The 23062-nt window shown below is 40.3% G+C and overlaps 1 protein-coding gene and 1 long non-coding RNA gene across 2 annotated transcripts; one reads left to right on the top strand and one right to left on the bottom strand.

The window, feature by feature from the left end:
• The first annotated feature begins 18138 nt into the window (after positions 1-18138).
• LOC145551503 (uncharacterized) lies at positions 18139-21232 on the top strand. Its single transcript, XR_014087363.1, has 2 exons — positions 18139-18230; positions 20973-21232. It is a non-coding gene; the product is annotated as an uncharacterized LOC145551503 (long non-coding RNA).
• sox14 (SRY-box transcription factor 14) lies at positions 19162-20976 on the bottom strand. The gene has a single exon (XM_008407744.3). The coding sequence runs from the start codon at positions 20915-20917 to the stop codon at positions 20201-20203; it is 717 nt and encodes a 238-aa protein (XP_008405966.1). The 5' UTR covers positions 20918-20976; the 3' UTR covers positions 19162-20200.
• Positions 21233-23062: the final 1830 nt, after the last annotated feature.

Raw genomic sequence — 23062 nt, 5'->3', positions numbered from 1 at the left:
ATTTTAAGTTGAATGTTCATTGCATTTTTCTTAGACACCTGTGAAAATAATTTCTATTCCCATGGCTTTTTTGTTCTCTGCTAAATTATTTTTGATGATAAATTCAGAAACAAGCATAAAAATCTAAACATCTACAATAGTGATAGTAATATTAATAATAAAATAATAGTCAGTGCAAAGTAGCCTACAAATTCTCTGGTGGGGGGCGGTGAGGGACCTGGATAAAGGCTGGGGGGGCGCTGGCCCAAAAAAGGTTGAGAAACACTGAACCAAACCAAGACCTGGGTTTTTAGGTGGACCAGAGTTTGCATTTTTGGTCTGATTACTACGGAGCCCTCCAGGGGACATGGGGATTTTTTTTTTCTTTTGCGTTCCCTCGCAATAATCTTGATTAGTTCATGCGGCATAACTGAATACTGTAAGCCTTTCTTATGGTGGCCGCCGTACTTTCTGCTTTAATACAAGCTTATAAGGTTTTTCCATGGACTATTTGAGTTATTATCGCGGGGTAATCAGTCATCTGATTGTGTCTCTGTTGTGTTCGTCTGAATGGTTTAAAGAGCTGCTTTCAGTGCCGTTCTTAGCCTTAACAGACATAAACATGCAGTAAATAAATCGATTTTCAATCAGTTTTTTGCACCAAAGCATTAATAATAATAAACACGTTTTATGATTATAAAACACAGCAAACTAATGGTAGTAGAGGGCCGCACTGGGTTAACTCTGGGAATCTCATCTGTCCGTGTATCAATCAACTCCAAACCTCTTATTTGTTCTGTCACAATTATCGATTTATTTAATTTTGATTATCAAGCTCCAAACTTTGCGAGGACTGACCACCCCGTTCACCCGCTTCCTCAAACAGACAGAGCCAGCAGCCAGTCACCTTCCCATTCATACTGAATGACGTCACGCCCACATCGACACGCCCACCACCAGGTGTCAAAGCCGCTGCTTCTGCATATCAATAATTACTTATTTCATTCATATGGCTCTTACAGAGCCTCAGTGAAAACGTGTTTATTATTATTAACTCTTTGGTGCAGAAAACTGATTGAAAATCGATTTATTTACTGCATGTTTATGTCTGTTAAGGCTAAGAACGGCACTGAAAGCAGCTCTTTAAACCATTCAGAGAACACAATCAGATGACTTATTACCCTGCGATAATAACTCAGAAATAGTCTAGTTTAGATGTATTTTTAATTATTTCCTACTTACGGAAAGTTTCTGTTTATATCATAGGTTTGTGGTGTCTTTCTTTCTATACTAAAGAAAAAGATATAAAATGTCAGATATTTCACGAGATATTAACATTCATGGAACAACCTTACATAACCTTGTATTAAAGCAGAAAGTATTTTAAAAATATGTTTGTTTTTTTACATATTAAAACTGTCATTATGTCCTGACAGTATAATATGAGACAGATGTGAAAAAAATCTAGTTCCTCTGCTTTTTCCCAGAATACACAGCTTGGTCAGAAACAACCAATCAGGGTCTTAGCGCTGTCAATCAGGCTTCTGTATGCACTTCTCACACCCTCCTCCTTGCTCTTTCTGCTACACTAAAACTAGTTTCTCACAACAGAGCCTGTTGTGAATGCTCAAGTTAGCATAGCCACTGATGACAGCCGATAAACAGTTTTCCAGGAACTGTAAGTTGCATCTTCGCTATTATTTCATATATGTTCTTATATTTTTTGGTGTGCAAACTTTTCTGTTTAGATTTTGTTTACTTGCCACTTATTTTCTTGCTTTCTACTGGTAATGTTAATACAAAACGGGAAAAACTGTCATATTGAACAAAACTAAGACACATTTTCACAGAGACAGTAAAGCATTAGACTCCAAAATTAATACTGACCACCTGAGTTTGAGAAACCTGTGGCCTATAATAGCACCGTGCCTCCGTGGCAACGCTGTACTTATCGATGTAGTATTATACATGTCAAATGAAAGAGAAGTGAAGGCAGTAAAACCGAATGCAGACAACAAAATCACTGTCCTGGAGGGAAACTTTCTAATCTTTGATGTGGTTCTTCAATCAGTCATAAAACTCATTTCAGTCCTTTCAAGTAATTAATTTCCTTGAGCTACACAATACACACAGAAAACATTTTTCCTTCTTGTTCCACCTTCATTATTATTATTATTATTTATGTTTTTGCATCGCATGCGAGTACAATTCTTGATGTTTCACATGACACGCCATTTATAGTCCCAACCGAGACATCACAGGGAACACCAGGGCTACGAAAACACCTCCTGTTCCCGCTCTCTTCAGAAGACATGTCGCCCGTGGCGAGGGAAAGTCCAGATATGTCCTGACAGGATCCACGGGGATGGGATACTGGAGATCGTTGGGAACATAAAAGAAATCAGCAGCGCGTCAGAAGAAGAGACTTCAACAAATAGCAGCTCAAGATCAACTGTTTAGCCAAGTTAGATCATTGGTCAGCCATGGGGGAGTGGCTGAAGTATGCTGACTTAGAAAAATATAAGACTGCAAAAACAATATACATAATAAAACTTCATTGTTGAATGTAAGAATTAAAAAAAGAAAACCACTGACTATCATTGGTGATACAATCAAACAGTCAATCCTGCTAAATATAAATACCTTTACCAATCAAAAATGTATGTTTTTGATTGGTAAACAACACTGCGATAATTTGGTTCTAGATAATCCTGATCGTTGGAACATCATACAAGAATGTGGCAATTAATGAAAAAATGATCTAGGGCTAATATTAGCAGGGTAATGTTATGTGAAATCAATGTTCTTGGGTTTTACATCACAAACATGCCTGGAGTGTTACCTTGATTCTATCATGCATGTTTGAGAAATCCTTTAATCTTCATAGCAACCATTCAGCTGTGAAAACGCCTGGATGGACCTAGCTCCACCTTCAGGGAGCTGCAATTTTCAAGTTTTAGAGCTTCCACCTCACTGAGCCCTGCGGCTCCCCCACTCAGCTCCTGGAGACTAGCCAGCAACAATTAGCAAACACCTGGTGACCCTGCGCATCTGCTGAGATCATTATATGAGCAACTTCTCAGTGCAACGCTGGTAAAAACATTGCTAAAGGGTAAATAGATTAGCCATGTTGTGATGACTTCCTGAAGGCGGAGTTTCAGAAAGAGCAGGAGGTTTTAAAGAGACAGAGGCCCAATTTTAAGGTGTGAAATTACAAAGTATCTGGGGATCTTGTTCACAAATGAGGGAAGAAGGGAGTGGGAGGTCGACAGGCGGATTGGGGCAGCATCTGCCGTGAAGCGGGCGCTGTACCGGTCCGTCGTGGTGAAGAGAGAGCTGAGTCAAAAAGCGAAGCTCTAGATTTACCGGTCGATCTACGTTCCCACCCTCATGTACGGTAATGAGCTTTGGGTCATGACCGAAAGAACGAGATCACGGATACAAGCGGCTGAAATGGGTTTCCTCCGCAGGGTGGCTGGGCTCTCCCTTAGAGATAGGGTGAGAAGCTCGGTCATCCGGGAGGGACTCAAAGTAGAGCCGCTGCTCCTCCACGTCGAGAGGACCCAGTTGAGGTGGCTCGGGCATCTGGTCAGGATGCCTCCTGGACGCCTCCCTGGTGAGGTGTTCCGGGCACGTCCCACAGGGAGGAGGCCTCGGGGAAGACCCAGGACACGCTGGAGGGACTATGTCTCTCGGCTGGCCTGGGAACGCCTTGGAGTTCCCCTGGAGGAGCTGGAAGTGGCTGGGAAGAGGGAAGTCTGGGCCTCCCTTCTGAAGCTGCTGCCCCCACGACCCGACCCCGGATAAGCGGAAGAAAATGGATGGATGAAAATTACAAAGTAAATTTTCTTTTAAGTCATATTTGATATACATAGCCTTTTTATAACAACTGAACGTAACATACTTGGTCATACTGTGGAATGGCACCATGTGCCTGGAAAACACATAATACTGCCCCTTTAAGAGTTCTTTGAATCAGAGTATTGGAATCCCAATTTAAACCTGCTAGGTTTTTAGCAACTAGAAGTTTGTTCCCAAAGACACAAAACAAAATTCTCAAAGCTTTCACATCAGTCACCAGTAGATTGACGATAACATTTATAAAGCAAATTGATTCTGTATCTATTTCCATGATGTGGAGAATTAGCAGCCTGGTACTGAAACAATCTGTCAATGAAAAAAACTCAGACCTTCAAACAAATCCAGATCAGTTGCCAAGTGGGCAACAAGAACAATAACCCTTTCGAAACAAAATAGATCTGAGTCAAACACTGAGAACAATGTTAAAACGATGAGTAAAACCACCTATTTAATCCTCTTTTTTTTCTGAAAAATGAATCTTTTCTCTGTCTCTGTTAAAAAAGAAACTATATTTAGCGTCTAAGAAGCTTAATGCAAAACGCCTTGAATCATATTCGGTATTTATTTATTCCGCAAGTCTTTATGTGTAAGTGGCAGATTGGATTTAAATCATCAGATCAGCACACATGCTGATCTGATGAAAAACGATGGCATTGACTTACATCCCAACCGGCTGCCACCTCTGTACGTTTAGATCAACCTAAAGACTCTGGGAACATTCACACCTATCGAACACTGATGACATCACGTGTGTTTTCTGCTGATCCTCCACTCTGAAAACATTGCATGAGGTGATGACACTGGACCTGTCGAGAGCTGTGCTTTTCCAGCAGTCGCTGTTCATCCACATTCCTTTTAACGGTAACGCCCACACCTGCAGAATGAGTTTCCTCTGTCAGACTGCAGTATACTCTGTGTTTTTATCTGCCACTTTGTGTGTTCATTTATTAAACTGTAGTAAACAGTTGACAAAAAACACATATAACTTTTATTCTCACTGAAAAAGTCAGACCAAACTTCTTTTGATTTAGTTCAGTTAAAAATTATTTCTATTTGCAAAATGTCACAACGGTGAGAGAAATAATCTGTTAGACATTTATTTATTTATTTATTTATTTATTTATTTATTTATTTATTCGACAAAGGTTGCAGCTTTGTGGTGTGAAATGATTCGGGTCACAATGTTATCCTTAAAGGGGCAGTATTGTTTTCCAGGCACATGGTGCCATTTTATAGCACAATCAAGTAACTATGAAAGCAAATACGATGTAAAAGGAATTTGACTTTGTAATTTCACACCTTGAAATTTGAGCCTCTGTCTCTTTAAAAACTCCTGCTCTTTCTGAAACTCCGCCTTCAGGAAGTGATCACAACATGGCTCCTATATGAACCCTTTAACAATGTTTTTACCAGTGTTGCACTGAGAAGTAGCTCCTATAATGAGCTCAGCTGATGTGCAGTTTCACCAGGTGTTTGCTAATTGCAGGTGGCTAGTCTAAAGGAACTGACTGGGGGACAGCTGCTCTGTGAGGTGGAAGCTTAAAAACTGTAGCTCAGAGGAGGAGCTGCATCTTGAAGGAGGAACTAGGTCCACCCAGGCATTTTGTACAGCTGAATGGTTGCCATGGGAGATTAAAGGATTTCTCAAACATGCATGAAATCATCAAGGTGTGCCTCTTCAAAATAAAAAAAGAAAACTGGAATTTGTTTGAATTTGAAATGGTGAAACCCAACATCAGTTGTGACTCATTCTGGCCTAATATACTAAAATAACTTAAAGGTAATGTTATCAATCTTTAAAAAAACAACAACAGTGAGGGTTTATTTGGACTGTGAAAGTGTTGAGGACTTCTGAAGAGGCAGCGGCGTGGCCAGCACCGGCCTGTAGCAGGGTGCTGTACAAGCCTCTTTTGTCTCTGTGGAAAATGTCAAGGTGTAATTGATATTTCTCCCCGGGTCCTTTATCTTTGTAGCATGTTTCAGGCTCTCTGATCTGGGTTTACGCTGACCTTTACCAGTGCACTCTTTTTCTCTGGCTTTTTTCTGAGGGGGGCTTGCACTGAAAATAGCTCAATAGGATTTCAATAGGGTGTCTTTCATTTGAGACAATCTTCTCTTCCTTCCCCCAGCAGCAGCCCTCTTTGGCGGCAGCCATTCAAGCTGAGACCCAACTTTTTCAGGATGTTGTTTGATCCAAGATTTACTGCGGATTCTTTGTCTGCTGCGCTTCAAAATGTATCCCTCGACAGAGGCAACATGGGCGTGTTCCTGCTGCTTTCTCCGGCCACTCATCTGCATTTTACCTCACTTTAGATTTCATGCTCCTCTTTAGAGTGTCATATTATCACACTGGTCAACAGCCAAAGAAATTGTCTGGAGTTTTTCAACAGTTTTAGGGGCATTTTGAAGCATCCATCCATTTTCTTGCACCGTTGTCCCTTAATGGGGTCGGGAGGGTTGCTGGTGCCCATCTCCAGCTAACGTTTTGGGCGAGAGGCGGGGTCACCCTGGACAGGTCACCAGTCTGTCGTAGGGCAACACAGAGACACACAGGACAAACAACCATGCACACACACACACACACACACACACACACACACACACACACACACACACACACACACACACACACACACACACTCACACCTAGGGGCAATTTGAAGAGGCCAATTAATCTGACAGTCATGTTTTTGGACTGTGGGAGGAAACCAGAGTACCCGGAGAAAACCCATGCATGCACAGGGAGAACATGCAAACTCCATGCAGAAAGACCGGGGCCGGGAATCGAACTCAGAACCTTCTTGCTGCAAGGCAACAGCTCTACCAACTGCGTCACTGTGCAGCCTCATTTCGAAGCACTAAATCCAAAAATCACATTGGATTTGCTCCATCAGGTCAACTTTCTGAACTATGGACGCAACATGAGCAGGGTTTCCCCCAGTGTATTATAAGCCTGGCGGGCCACCAGGCTTTACTTGTGCCCCCACCAAGCTAAGCATTGTTTTTTTTTAAAGTCTTTTTAAAATGTTTGCATTTTTTAAGACTTAATAGTTGGTGTTTAGATATTAATCTTTCAATCTTCCAATAACAAATAATTATCAAGTAATATTTTCAAATTTCCTGTCAACTTTAAACATTTTTTAACTCAAAAACACAACAAACTCCTGGATGAATGACTGGCCTAGCACCCAACCAAAAGGCTTAGCAGGTTTTCAAGGGAAAACCTTGATGAGCATCAAAACTCATGACTTGTTCTCACATCTGGATCGGTTTCCTGAGATGGGATCAAGGAATGACGAGCAGGAGGAGAGATTCCATCAGGACAGAAAAGAGATGGAGAATTTTGCACAATGAAGACGTGATGATCAATTCACATGTACGTCCCCTTATCAGTGTTTATTATTCAATTTACAGAAATCCAAGTTTGTGAAATTTAATTAATACAATCTGTTAGAACGCATTTTTTGCTCCTACAACTCTTTTTGAATGAGAAATATTAAATGATCTAATAATGTCACAAAAAAGTCATCAGTTTAGTCAGAACATCGGATTCCTCTAAATCAAATTAGGATAAAAGCCTGACCTGAACGAGAAAAATGGATGTCATTTTTTGATTCAGTGGCGCAAAAATAATCCTAATTCAGTTCAAAAACCATAGACAACTTCCAAAAAATATTATTTTTGTAACACAGTGTTATCTTTGTACTTTAAGGCAGGAAGCTGAAAAATGAAACGTTACTCAGTTCATTAGTAAACACGAGCAGCAGCTTCCAGCAGCAGTGCTGCTGCCGTAGAGCCAGTTTTCCTCATCACACGCGGAGCTCCAGACTCAGCAGTGGATGTATTAGCAGGACAGCTTTCACGGCTAACAAGCTTTTTTCTTTTTCTTTAAACTGTATTCGAATCTCTGTGTCTTTGCCGTTTATGTTCACTCGTTCACGGCTTTCATTCGGATTTTTGTTACACTGGTTTTAATCCTGAGTTTAACCGCCGCCCGTACTCCGCGTGTTCCTCACTTATCTGTTTCGGGATTCATGGCACTCTTTCGCCGCATTCTGACAACCCCGATTTGTTCAGCTTTATTTAAAGGAGGCGACTTGTTTACTGTTGCCCCGAGCTCGGAGAAGGAAAATGTTTCACTTTCGTTACATCAGAAAGTATACTGTACCTTCAGGAAGCGTTGAGAATCAGATTCTCTAACTGTATTTACACAATGGTAAAGCAAGATAGTGTGGGATATGTTGCATTCTTACACTTTTTCTGTCACATTTTTTTCCAATAAGAAGTAGAAACAAAACTAATTCAGCCATTCAACTTGTACGCCACGCACAGAGAGGCACCTGAGTCGCACCTTATTCAACAATGTGTTGAACCGAGCTCCTCTACAAGGCTGATATCTCATTCATCTGCTGCTCTGCGCTGCTTTCTGCGTTTGCTGGGATAATTAGTCGGCATAATCAACTGTTCGGCTTTGTGTTGATAACCGTGTCATGCGGCGCGTATCGTTTCCTTTTGCGATCGAAAAAATTAACAGTGAAGGGGGCACCGCTCATTCAGGGGAGAGGTAAATCTGTACAGTAAACTGAGGTGTGTGTGTGTTCTAAACGGCACATCCTGCAAATACTGTGAAAAGCATTTTGATTCATTTCCAGCGTATGAATTTATCTTTAATATTAATATTATCCGTAATATTGTCGTCCTTAAGGTCTGACAGACGATAGGCGGCAGAAAGTGCTGAGATCAGATGTAAACATTGGATAAAAGAAGCAGAGACTGTTGTTGGATCTACTCTTAATCTGGGTTATTACAATTGCAAAACAACTTCAAGGCATTCCAGTAAATCTCATTGTGTCTGTATGCAATAAAGTCTTAAGGTTTCCTTAGTTATTAGGCACTCAGTTACTTTATGTCTGTGCAGACACACCTGACCTGTCAGGTTTCTTTGTGTCTAATAACAAAAGAAACCTTAAGCACTCCAGAGTAGTGACACACAGGTGGATGTAAACTATTGACTGTTTACACTGATTTTCCCAGGTCTGAGCATAAACACCTGCGATGTGAATAAACCTGGCATCAAAAACACCGGTTTTAAAATTACATTATTGATTTATTTGATTCATTTGTGTATTTATATATTTATATTTAGTCATATTTGAATTACCTACATCACTCTTAGGTACATTTTTAGACATTTTATTGCTTATGATTATATTTGTATTATTAATATTTAACACCCTGGATGGAGTAACTTGTCAATTAATAGCTAATTTTCCCTTGGGGATCAATAAAGTCTATTCTATTCTATCCTATCCTATGAACTACTATCCTGATGCAAAAAACTGAAGTAGTGTGTTTGAAAAAGGGGAGGAGCCAAAAGGAAGAATGTTGAGACTAGTTCGCTCTTAGTAAAATGATACATATATACGATATTTAAAAAATGAAATGTCAGTGCTAGGTAAGCTTAGAATACAGTTTGCATCTGTTGGCGTTTCTCCGGTGTAGCAGTTTGAGTTGCCCTACAGCGACACCTACTGTTTCAGGATCAAAGAAACCACTGAAAGAGCAGCTATGCTACCGATAACCGCAGACCTGGTACAGCAGCAGCCTTAAGAACTAGTACAAAACTCAAAACTTTGCAACAGTTGGTCAAGAATGTAACTTACACCAGTCTTGCACAACATTATGGCCACGTACTAGTGTGTTAGTCCCTTACTTTGTTGACCAAGCAACCCTTACTCGTGTTGGTGTAGAGTCCACTAGACCCCTGAAGGTGTGCTGTAGTATCTAGTGCTAACATTTTAGAAGCAGATCCAAGTCCTGAAGGTCATGACTTAGGATCTCCACAGATCAAATTTATCTGTCAAACACTCCCAATGGATGCTTCACTGGACAGATAAAATCAAAACCTCCAATTTTGTTGCTTGCTGCATTCGCCGCAGCTATCAGTAAGCAGTTTCCAAGAAAGGGTGCACATGCAACAGTACCTGGAAGTGTGCTTTGCATAAAAAGTAACTTCCAGAATAATGGAAGAACAAAAGGTTTCCTAGAAGAACATTTCTCTTAAGCCTCACACTGCCTCTCCAGGTTTGCTTGCTTCCCATGGAGCATCTTGGTGCCATGTGTTCCCCACGTAAGTGAGAAACACACCCAGTCATCTATGTTACGCAAAAGAAAACAATCAGACCAGACCCGTTCTTCCATTGGTCGATGATCCACATTCTAATGCTCATGATCTCATAGTAGGTTTTTACCAGGATGTTAAATGCTTTGTTTAGTCTGAATTCTCCAAGTGTTTTTACTACAATCAGTCATTCGTGCACTCATATACACATTCACACACATTGTAGTAAGGCTACAATTCAACCAGGTCCTCTGACCGTCACCACCAGGCAAGGTGGGTGAAGTGTCTTTGCCTAATACTACGACAACGTGACTGTGATGGACAGAGCAGGGGTTCAAACCAGTAACCCACCAGTTGCCCCTTGTCTGGATCAACAGGGGTCAGCATGGGTAGCATCAGAACCAGCATTAACCACTTCAACAACTTCTTGGAACTTACCAAGTGGGAGAGCCTCCCCACATCCATCACCAAGTCTTGGTCATCCATGATCCATTTGCCAGTTCACCATTGTTCCTTCCTTGGACCACCTTTGATAGAGAATGACCGCTGGAGGCAGAGACCAACCCCACAAGAGCTACTGGTGTGCAGATGTTCTGATCCAGTCATGTAACCATCACAGTTTGGCCTTTTGTGTCAAACTTGCTTGAATCCTTAGACTTGGAACATTATTTTCTGCTGATAGTACATCGACTTTGAGAACATCATGTGTATTTGCTACCAAACATATTTCATCAACAAATTATCTATCTGCTGATAGATAATTATCATTGGATCATGGTAGGGTGTAAAAGCTCTTTGAGAGCCATGACTTCAAAAGTGCTGAATGGAGTTGAAACCAGAAGTTTACATACACCAAACACAAAAGACAGGCACACCATTTTGAAATCAGATCAAACTTTTCTTGTTTGGTCTGAACAGTTGTGTTAGGTCAGTTAGAATTACCAACATTACCACATATTTCAGCAACTCCATTATAATGATAGAAAAAAATGTCAAAGGTTTAAATATTAGTGTATGAACAAGCATTCTCAGAGTCTTCTCAGTGAGCTCCTATCTTGGCCTGAACATTCATACCAAGAACTTTAAGAGTTAACAGAAATTCCCATATTAGTGAGATGTGGTTGACCCTGTTGCTAGGTACGGTTGGCCCTGCTGCTTGGTGTAGCCTTGTCTTCTGGAGACTATGACTGCTTTATCGCCACCAACTGGTAAGGAGTGTGGACCAAATTTTACCAAAATAATAAAAGGAAACTCATATTACACAAATTATACTGTCCTAAAAATACAGTATGGCCTGGTAACTTTTACTTCTTGAGTGTTTCTGAAATCAACCAATAAGATCAAGATATTGGTTGACATGTGAAACATAATAAGACACAAAAACCCCCAGTGATCAGTTGGTAGACATGAACCACTCATAGACCTGACTAAGAAACTGTGCCAAACTGATTAACTTGTTGCTACATCAAGTTTGATCACACGTTATTTACATTATTTTTGATTTGTCAATTTCTCGCCGTGTTCATCTTTTTACTGCATCATCTGTACGATGATGTCGCATTTTACTGCGATTGCCTGTTTGTATAAACTTGTTTGATCTTGAGAAACTGCCAACACAAAATGGTGACGTAAACGACAAACAGGACAGCCTGCTGTTGGATCTGCTCTGTCCAGTTTTCAGACTAAGTCTCTCTGTCAGTCTTTCTGCTTTCAACACTCTTAGGATGACTAAAGGTCCTCCTCCCTACACCTAACATTTTGTCACTTAGCCGCTCTCTTGAGGTCTGAGCTGCTTTGAGAATTACTTTTATCTAACTGAGGTGAAATTTCTGAGAATATTCTTCAACTTAAAAAAAATCAAAGCTTTCTGAAAATGATGTAGCTACTTTTAGTATTAAGGTTCTTTGTGCAAAGTGTACATACAGAAATATGACTATCTCTTCCAACACTGACGGAAAGCCCACAATATGATGTCATGGCTTTGAAAACTTCTGATTGGACACATTTGAATTAATTGTATTCTTAAGGATCTTTTTGGCTCTAGTGGCCTTCATTTTGACTGAAGTAAGGTTTTGCAGCCTTTTTGTTTTTGTTTTTGCACCATTTAATATTTTGGCAACCTATTTCGGCTATTTTGTCAATCAGGCATCTGAAACTCCAAGGTTAAATTTATTTTGTTTTCTCTTGAGAATAAGAGATAAACACAAGTCAGCCATCAAGTATCCCTCCTAGAAACAGAGATTAATTTTGAAGGTAATCATAAGTGTGAAAATCGCTGCTATCTTTCTGGTATTGCCTTGAATGCTAACGGCCGTCAGGTTCTGAAGCCCCCCCCCGCCCCCTCTGTAATAAATATTCATTTATCTTTCAGGCTCTTTGTTATTCTGACTACCTTCCATCAGCCAGATCTGTTGTGGCGCGAGAAACAACAAATGGTGGAAATAAATTAGGAAAAAATAATGGTGGTAAATATATAAATATTAAAGACAATGAGTGAAGGGGGTGTGGTTGGGGGGGGGGGGGTATGTTTGGAACATCAAAGGCTCCTCTATCTTTGCAGCTTGTAAACAGTTCATGCCTTCAGTGAGTGGAAGAGCCCCCTTTCCTTAATGATCCCATGGAAGATTGCCACGTCGACAAGAATTCTGTAATAAATCAAATTAACAAACATTTCTGTAGGGTCTGTTCAAAGCAATAGAGAGTCTGATGTTGTGTTTGGCTTTTTTTCCCCCTTCAGATAAGTGGTCCATACATCCCCTGCTCCTTTCTGATTAGTCTAATCCAGTGAGAAGTGCATGCAGGGTTTTGATTGAGTCAGCCGTCGGAGGACCCCAGGGGGAACCCGTCTGATAAGTGCCTTTACCTTTCACCTCCTGGAACCCCACTCACGTCATTTTTTGCCGTATCCCACTCCCTCTAATCTCATTTGGCCCAGGAAGACACGCTCAGGCACAAGACGCTCCTGATTAACGTCCCATTTACCGAGGGATTCCATCGGCTCGGACTGCCCTCAACCTGGGCTGCTGGAGGCGCCGCATCAGCCAGGTAGCAGTATTAGTAAGTGTGTGTGTGCATCGGCATCCTCCCTTTCCAGAACTGTGCTCACAGAATGCTATTTGAGGTATTTCTTTATTTACCTCTACAGAAGGCCTGGACTGTTCTGTAGATCAGGAGTAAAAACACAGAAAGATTTCTAGACATACCGAGGGTTAAAAAGCAGAACTCTTTGATCTCGGGAGTAAAAACTTGCTGAAAACGACACCAAAAAGATTACAATAATTTCTGTCTAAGCATGAAAATTTAATTATAACGTAGAATGATGAAAACACGGCGACCTAGAGAAGTCTGTTGATGTCAAAATATCAGGGATGCACTATCGGCATTAACATTGGTATAGGTTGATAGTCATTCTTTAAACATATCGGTATCGGTCCGATGGATACATTTGGGTCAATATCAAATGTAATCCATTATTTTTGGTTGTCAAAAATTGACAATTGAAGAAAATTGTGAAATCTAAGTCGATTTTCACCAACTTGACTTTATTTTTTGTCAGGAAAATTTCTTGTTGGTGTTTGTTTCTGGAGGGGTGAGGGAAAGGTGATCATGTGGTTTCTGTTTGGTCATATGACAATAAAAGTGAAAAGAAAGGTAATGCAGCACAGGAACATGGCTAGCTCAACTGAAGCAGAAAAGCAGTAGAGTAGTCAGCGGTGTGTATGTTTTTTTTTCCAAGTTCTCAAAATGGTGGTGAAATACATGTAATATTGGTAAATATCAGTTATTAGCACCAAATTTTCATATCAGTGCATCCCTATTAAAACTGAATGGTGATTGGAGTTGACCAAACTTGTCCCCATCCTGAAACAGTAGTGTTTTCAAAAAATTTCCCAAAGCAAAATAAAGACAAAGGCATGCTAACTTCAGAAAAGATGACAAAACTCTGAACATTGTAGCTAAAGAGCTTCACCAATCACTTCCAATTTAGCTTGTATATTTTTTAAAGATCTTTTATGATTCTAACTCTACCTAAACTTTCCAAATCCCCGGCAACCGCTGGCCACCGACGGGTCGAACTCAAACCGGTTCATGTAGCCCAACACGAGGCTCCTCTTTGCAAAAATGTGATTACATTCATCTCTCAGTTCAGCACACTGCAGCAACTGCAGCCTTCACTCCGCCAGGAGTTTGTGTGCGATGTGACGTACGGGCCGTGGCATTTTTTTTTTTTTTTCCACACGGGTATTTCGGTGGAGATAATTGGAACGGATTGTTTGGTTAAGGAACCAAGACCTGATTAAAGAAGGAGAGTCATGTGAGCTGATGCAGCAAAAGCCGTCTGGTGATTATCAATCAGACTCTGTTAATGTCACATGTGACGAGTGCAGAACCCAGAATTTGCCTGACATGTAAACACAAAATGTCAAGTCTAGTTAGGAAAAAGAGAACTTTATTGTGAAATGATGGATAAATTAACCCTGACGGATTCTACTTGAGAGAGATTTTTTGTTGGGGAATCAAAATTGAACATGTCTCTCATAAACGCAGCATTTTATATTTGTATTTGTGTGTATATCTGTGGATTTAAAATCAAAAAGAACCCCTGCAATTTCATTGTACTATTTGATTTTTCAATATATGTAGCCCTCCCATCATGTGACTACACACTAGTAATAAAACACTGATCATGTTGTAAAGTAAGGAGGTTCTGTTAAACAATTCTGAGAATTTATGAGCTGTTTTTCCCAAACGCTCAGGCATTTTTCAGTGTGTGAAGTTTGTCAAATGAAAAAAAAAGCTTGAGAAAATAGTAAAAACACCTCAATGTACACCCAGCTGCAAAAAACCCCAATCAATTATATTATATTATAATTTAGAAGGCTGACAAGAGTACGATCAATGGTTAAACTAACATTCTGTCAATGAAGTCGTCAAATCTTAAAGAAAGGACATGAAGTAAATCAATGTTGCTTAATGATGCATGAAATAAATTAACAAATGGTGTCAAATATAAAAATGTGATTTAAAACTTTGATTGTTGTCTGAGAGTCCTCACTCTGAAGGCCAAAAAAATAAACCCAAAGGGTTTGCAAAGACAGGAAAGGAAAATAAATGCTAAATTAAACTATATATTTCTTATGGCAGAGAAAAAAAACCCATTCATCTTGCAGATATTTTTAAGCCTTTGTGGCTCTCTCTTTAGGTGACATAGAAAAAATTAATAACCCACACGTACTTGAAATGGGTCAAAAGATGAAAAGATTGAAAGCACAGACATCAGATCAGGGATAATTGTTAAACAGAAGCATCAAGAAAAAAATAAATATATATTTCTGTTTCAGCTTGCTATTTCCAATTTTCACCAACTTGACCTGATTTTTTTCCTTGTCAGGAAAAAGATATTCTGATTTGATAAATGGTGGTATGAAACCAACTGGAAATGTGCAACCAGACATATGCCGCTAACAGGGAGCTACATGCTAGTAGTTTTGATGCATTTGATGAACAAAAAGCGTTCATCAAATGGGAGGGGTATTTTTAGGCCAATCACCAATCAGAGTGAATCCAAGGAAAACTGGCCCGATTCCGATCTCGTGCATCGGTGCATTTTTCATCTGGACACATTTCCAGTTCAACATGAGGATATTTTTGTTTTCCGGTAACTTTCTGAATATTAGTCAGCACTTTTGGTCAAACACTGGATTTATTCCCACTGAGAATTTTTGGAAAAATGCACTACTGTAAAATAAATAAACAAACAATTAAAAGTCAGGTGACTCGCTGCAGCTCTGAACTGATGGGAGCAGGAAAGTGGAGCGCAGTGTGAAGACTGCGGATCCTACAGCTTCATGTCTCCAAAATGAAGCATCACATCAACACCGATGCCTCCCGCGTGCCCGGTGATCTGATGATCTCCGTAGACCCCCGCGTGCACGCGCGCAATCGTCCGACAAATAGCAAAAAAAAAAAAAAAAAAAAAAAAAAAGGGGGGGGGGGGGGAGAGAGAGAAATGAAAACAGATGATTTTTCTTCTTTTTACTTGCATCAGTCCGGGGGGAAATAAAGACTTTGTCTAAATCACATTTCCGACCGATGCGGGGCTTTAAACAACCGCAGACTCCTTCCTTCCCTCTGCTTTCTGCCCCTCAATCTGTTTTATTTTATTTCTTTATCAGCATCATTTCTTTCAAATGAGAATTCAGGGACCCCCAAAAATTCAAGCTCCAACCCCCCTCTTCTCCGTGTCTTCAAACAACAGGAACTGTACGGTTCTACTTTTCCTCCCGTCAAAATGGTATCCCAGATTCAATTTTAGATAGAGCAGGATTTAGCCAGTGATGATTTTTTTTTTTGGAGGGGGGGAATGGGTGTTTGAGGGTGTGTGTGTGGGGGGGGTCTCTTAGAGACAATATTTAATATGTTGAAATGAGAATACCCCCCAGTCCCTACTTTTATATATTAGGACTAATCTGGCGCGAGCCGACATTGTCTTTGTTGACAAAACTTTTTTTTTTTTTGATAGGGATCACTGATCATTATTTCACAGCTTAAATTAAAGCACACTACTAGAGACACACACACACACACACACACACACACACACACACACACACACACACTGCCACCTCTTCACTACTTCATACCATCTGACTTTTTCCCAAAAAAATTGTTTGTTTTCCTGTTGTCAGTATTAGGTATGTAAGAAGAAATAAAAACATATATATATATATATATATATATATATATATATATATATATATATATATATATATATATATATATATATAAAGTGAAAGTCAAACAAAGCGGGCTGTATCCCTCCTCCTCCTCGTTGACTTTTATCGCTAAATGAAGCATATAAATGACCTGAAAGCGGCGGCTGTCGCGTTAAATGAAATAAAATAAAGAACAATTATCCTCTCCTTTTTCTCCCCTCTCTGATCTGACGCTGAAAAGGAGTCCTGGAGAGATAAGGCGGATTGAATTCTCTCTGTTGTGCGGCAATAAAAAACGTCGAAGAGGAGGGGGCGGTGGGGGGTTTAGAGTGAGGGGGGGTGGGGGGGTAAATGCACCCCCCTCCCCCACCGCTATAATTTAAAATAATAATTTCCCTCCCCATTATATCCCTCTCAGATGCCGTTTTTTTTTTTTTTTTTTTTTGTACAGGTATTTATTCCAGGGAGTTTGTAACCGCAGTCAATTTCCGTGACTAAGTTGTATAATTACAGGTGTGGCGAACAAATCTGAAAGCTGAAACAAAAGATTTGATTTGATATGAACGAATGTTTTTTTTCTTTTCTTTTCTTCTTCTTAAATATATGACCGACTGCGTGGCTCCAGCTCTGAAAGTAATTATAACAGCGTCGGTTCAGAGCTGAATCGGGATGCTTCAGGGGGCTGATGTAAAACTTGGGTTCAATGAGGTATCATCCTAATTTACAGCTACAGATAAGGGGGCTGAGTCTGTCATAAAATTAAAGAAAAAAAAATCACCCTACTTCCCTCCCCTACCACCATACTCCCACTTCCTCCCTCCCCAGGACTGGATTGCACCCCGGGCAGAATAGCAGAGAACGGGAGCCGATCCGCCATATGTTCTTGGCAGATAAGTAAATAATTTGAATGCGCCATGTTTCTTTCTTTTAATTAATGCCACCCTGCGAATGAGAGCCAAACTATATGAGCCTCCTCGACGAAGGCTGAGCTGTCACCCAAACTGAACAAAAGAATCGCAACAAACGCATTGACAAGTAAAAAAAAAAAAAAAAAACTATAGAAAAAGGAGAAAAAAGAAAAACGCGGGTTCGATTCCCATTCAAGTCCTGCTGTAAAGTCCAAACTCACGAACAGAAAAAGAAGGGGAAAAAAAGAAGTGGGGTGATTTAGCGCTGCATGCTCGACGCGGACATGTTGAAAGGGAAAGTTAAGCGGGGGGAAAAAACACACACAGAAAGAAAGACAGAAATCCCATCGCATTCAGCTCGTGCCATTAAAGCTATAATTAAGCGGCTCCTTGAAGTGATTAAGCAGTCAAACGGGTCGGACGGGGCGGAATCCCTCCAGGGGGAGGCCTCTTGTTGTGAACTGTCAAACATCAAAAAAACCGGTTCATCGCAGGTGGGGTCACAAAAAAACCAAAAAAAACACCTTCACCGTTTACAGGCTGCAGAGCGCAACACGCCCGGACCTCGCTTCTGTAACAACACGAATCAGTATTAATGAAAAAAGAGAGAGAGGTAAAGAGAGGAGGAAGAAGGTAAATGCGGAGGTAATTAAGACTTGTTGAGAAAATGATTTGAGTTGAAGAGGCTTGACAGCTTAAACACCAGAGAGAAACTGGAGAGAGACTGATCCTGATGCTATTCACGCACCAACAAAAGGAATTTTGAAAAGTTAATATTAGGCATCGAATATTTTTAACAACCGGTAAAACTCGAACAATAATAGTTAATATATTTTGGTGAGAAGTCCGACTTTAATCTTTTTGGTTCAAATGGAACGCAACAAATCAGTTCAATCAGATATTATCACACAGTCCAGCAGAGGATTAATGTACATATTTTATATAATGACTAAAATGTGACTTTAATAAAAGTCAAGAACTGTCGGAAGACTCGTGGGTTGAAAAAGTTTTGTGTCAAAACCTGCTGCAGTTTCTTAATCTGACAGTCAACGATCAGCACATTTTAGTGGTTGTCAAGGAAACAGTTTGAACAAATGTAATAAATTGTTCGATTTTAATTCTGTTCAGGGATGATTAATCTGTTTGGTGTTTTTTAACGTGAAATGTGAAATGAGCATATTTTATAATTAGTCAGATTTTTATCTAATGTACTTCAGTAAGTACCAAGTGCTAAAAATGAATTTCTATATTTTTCATTTAACTATTAAACGTGCATAATTCAAAGTCAGTAATATTAATAATAAAAATAATCCTCCATACCCCACAATTTAATTACATTTCTGCAAATGACTATAGAAATTGCATTGGTTTGTTTTTATCAGTGCATTGACAAACTTTCAATCATGTATCATAAAAAATATATATGCAATCTTATGTTACATTGTACGTTATAATCTTATATTTTTATTCCAATCTGGTAAGTAATGTTTTGTTTTTTTGTTGTTTTTTTTTGTAGTTGCCAACCTTATAATTATCTTACTTATTATCTCAATAACCTACAAATGCAGGGCATTGACCTGGTTGAAGACAGATTGTCTTTATTCAAAAAGTCTTTGCTCAGCACTTGAACAAAGAGCCGGAGGTATCAACCTTTCAGATACAGGATCCTTTCCATAACATGACAGCTTTTAAATTACCATCTCAGATAGAAAATACACATAGAACTCCTTGAATTCAATTAGAAGATATTCTTAAAAATAAAAATAAAAAATAAAAAAATGAACTAAAACAATTAAAAAAAAAGAGAACTCAAATGAAATGACGTTTGGGACTATATTAGCACAGAACCACGTGGAGAATGTAAAAATTAAACATTTTGATTCCCCCCGCCCCCTCCTCCTGCTTTGTCATCTTAAATTAGACCGTCAACTTTTATATTTCTTTTTTTTAATTATTATTATTTTTGTTAAATATAAATAATAAAACCCGTATAAAAAGCAGCCTATGAGTCTGGACGTTCTGTACCAAAAACGTCATTCTAAATTTGCCAAAAAGAAAAAAAAAAAACAACAAAAAAACAAAACAAAACAAAAAACGAAAAAAAAAGTGGACTAATTAGGCCTATACAGGTATTTGATCTCTAATTGTGCCAGCCAATTTTTTTTTCTTAAAAAAAAGTAGTAGCCTATATCAGAATCATCAACACAAATCAGCATATCATTGAAATGTACATAATAAATAAAGTTAAAGGCCTCCCTTTCTGGTTGCCATAAACGTTATAACATTTACATTTCTTACAGTTCACTGCGCTCCGTCCTTCACATCCAACTCCAGCTCCTCTGCCCGGACAGGAACTTGTTGGATTTTTTTTTTTATTAAATTTTTTTTTTTTTTTTTTTTTAGTTTTTCGTCTTTTCCCTCATTTTTGCCAGAACAAGTCCCCTTCAGATAACACTGTTCGTGCCTTTTTTTTTTTTAAATTGGCCGCGCTGTCCGTAACATATTTACATGCATTCCTGTATTCAAATGACATTAAAAACATGGGTTGTGTGAGTGTGTGTGTGGGTGTGGGTGTGTGCGTGTGGTGGGGGAGAGGAGCAGAAGAGTCTTGAGGGTTACATGGCGGTGGCGTGTGCGGATGAGTAGGGGTCTATCCCAGTCTTGGTCATACCTGGAAACAGTATGTAAGCCACAGGGGGCTGTAAACTGGACGTCGACCAGGCCGTGCAGTTGCACGGCACGACGTAGCCCGGGTTCGTGGGCGACGGGTGGGTGTGGGTGTGCTGGCTAGGGCACCCGAGGGTGCCGAACGCGCCGTTCTGGTATCCCAGCGAGGAGTAGGGCAAAGTGCTGGTGCTCAACGTGTGGGGCATCTCCTGGGTCATCTTTTGGATGGCGCTGGAGCTGAACTGGGTCGGGTCGAGGAAGGAGTAAGGGGCGGAGGTCGGGGGCAGGAACGCCCGGGCTTTCTCCGAGGAGCCCAGGAGGGAGTCGGCGGCCGACACGGGCAGTCCCTTCAAGTGGTCGGTGTCCCCGAGGTAAGGCAGAGGGAAGACGTAGCGGTCCTTCTTCAGCAGGTTCTTGGGTTTGCGCCTGGGTCGGTACTTGTAGTCGGGGTGTTCCTTCATGTGTTGCGCCCGCAGTCTCTTGGCCTCGTCGATGTACGGTCTCTTCTCGGACTCGGACAGCAGCTTCCACTCGGCGCCCAGCCTCTTGCTGATCTCAGAGTTGTGCATTTTGGGGTTTTCCTGAGCCATTTTCCTCCGCTGGCCCCGAGACCAGACCATGAACGCGTTCATGGGTCTCTTGATGTGATCAGCGGGCTTCGACATCTTTAAACTTAACTTCTTTCTCTGTTTTTTTTTTCTCTTTCTTTTTTATCCCCAGCGGTAATGACAAGGAAAAGTTCTTAATCGGAAAGGAAGGGAAGATATTCACCTGCGTAATTGCCAGGTACCGGTCATGCCAGTATGTTCAGCGTCTTGGGGACAGAAAAAGAAAAACCGGGCAAAAAAGAAAAAAAAAAAAGTAAAAGAAAGATCCAGCGCCCGATCGGTTCTTCCCGAGGTGAAACACTGAAGCGCGATCTCTGCAGTCCGCTCAAAACTCTGTCAGACCTGCGGCATGGAGGAGGAAAAAACAGAAAAGGGAAAAAGAAAACAACGTGCATGCAAGATGCGCACACGTTAAAAATCCACAAAGGTAAAAGCAGCGTTCCGCATTCGGTTTGCAGGAGTCATAAAAAAAGTGTCCAGCCTTAATATTGTTGTTATTAGTAATAATAATATATACTTTTCCCCCCGCTCTCCCCTCTATCACAGACTTTCTCTCTCTCTCCCTCTGTGAGGTTCGTCGTCAAGCACCTGGCTTGGAAATGAGCGGAAGAGCGTGAATACGAGCCAAAAGCGGTGAAGTTCAAAGGCTGGGCTGGTTTGCTTTCTGCACGCAATCTGACATAATCTGCAGGGCGTTCACTCACCAACCTGAACGCCCAATCAGCACCGAGACCGGCTCTTAGAGTACCTTCAGCAAAGAAAAGGGAGAAAATATAGGCTATGTACATTACAACATAAACAAAGACAGGGTGGTTGTAGAAGACAAAAAGAGGGGGGGTTAATGTACGTGGGGAGAGTGTGCGTGTGTGTGTACGTTATGAACACACACACACACACACGCACACACACACACACGCACGCACCCACACACACTCACACACACTGGGGGGTGACGGGATGCTTCCTTGCTTTCATTTCTGGCAAACAGACATGAGCTTTCAGCACCTTTTCTAGTTAAAACACAACTTCAATCCGAAGAGGTGATGAGACTTTGCAATTACGCGCTGACGTAATCAGTACAGTAAAAGTAAAAGTTTTAAATCCCAAATTACACTGGTATATATCGGCCATCATGAAATGCTATCCCGTGTTTTATAAAAACTTTTTTAAAGTTATATTATAATGGATGTATATCGCATTACAATTGGACTGAATTGGATTTATTACGTATGGTTGGCGTGGAATTAACTGGACAAAATAAAATAAATGTGGATTTTACATTGTTTTATTTAAATGTAATAATTGGTAAAATGTGAGGTGAGCTGAACAAATAAAAAATAATAATAGTAAAATAAATAAATAAATAATACAAACTATAAAATAAATAGAAAAAAAAATCCGTGGGCTGTATTTTACCGTTAGGACACTGAAGTTCAACTTGTACCTTTGCTCTCTTTTTCCCCACTGGGAAAGGCGGTTTTCACAAAATCTCACAATTAAAGAAAAAAAAATCTTCATAAATAAAAAAATATATATTAAAAAGACATATTTGCCTTCGAGAAAATCATTACATGTAAAGCTAAAGGAGAATAGCATTTCTTTGTAGTTTCAAAAATACGGCGGACCTAACAAACAAGCGCGTGCTTGCAGGTAATAAATAGGCCCGGCTGGACATCGCGCGCGCCCTCCTCACTGGTACTTCCAGTCACTGGGAAAGTTCGAGTGACGGAACTACGAACAGCCAGAAAGTGTGACGTCAAAATCACAGCGCGTCAGAAAAGGCGCCGTGGTGTGTTTAATTGTTGCATCTTTGACGTCCCGCTTTGACAGTGTGGTTTTAAGCAGAGGTGGTGGTGGTGGGGGGGTCGTTTTAACATGCTAATTTTTAAACGAGGGTAGTTGCCTGATAGCCCTCCGGCTAATGTGGCCTGTGTGATGTATGATTCTTTCAGCTGTGATTGTTAAACGAGAGGAAGACCGTTTTTGTGCCTCCCTCCATCGCCCTCACACATATGTTAAGAGTGCTATTAAAATGAGAACGTTGTACTTACAGTAGGGTACTTATGTTGATTTATTTATGAGAGTCTTTGGTCCATTTTGTTTCCTTTGGTAGTGCGAATTACCCTAGCATTCTGTCCGAAGCCAAAAAAAAAAAAATAAAATAGCTCATTCAACGTGACACTCTAATGATAACAATTCTAA

The sequence above is a fragment of the Poecilia reticulata genome, chromosome 4 (assembly GCF_904066995.2).
Source record: "Poecilia reticulata chromosome 4, P_reticulata-male-v2, whole genome shotgun sequence".
Classification (NCBI taxonomy): Eukaryota; Metazoa; Chordata; class Actinopteri; order Cyprinodontiformes; family Poeciliidae; genus Poecilia; species Poecilia reticulata.
This window is presented reverse-complemented; position numbering and strand designations above follow the sequence as displayed.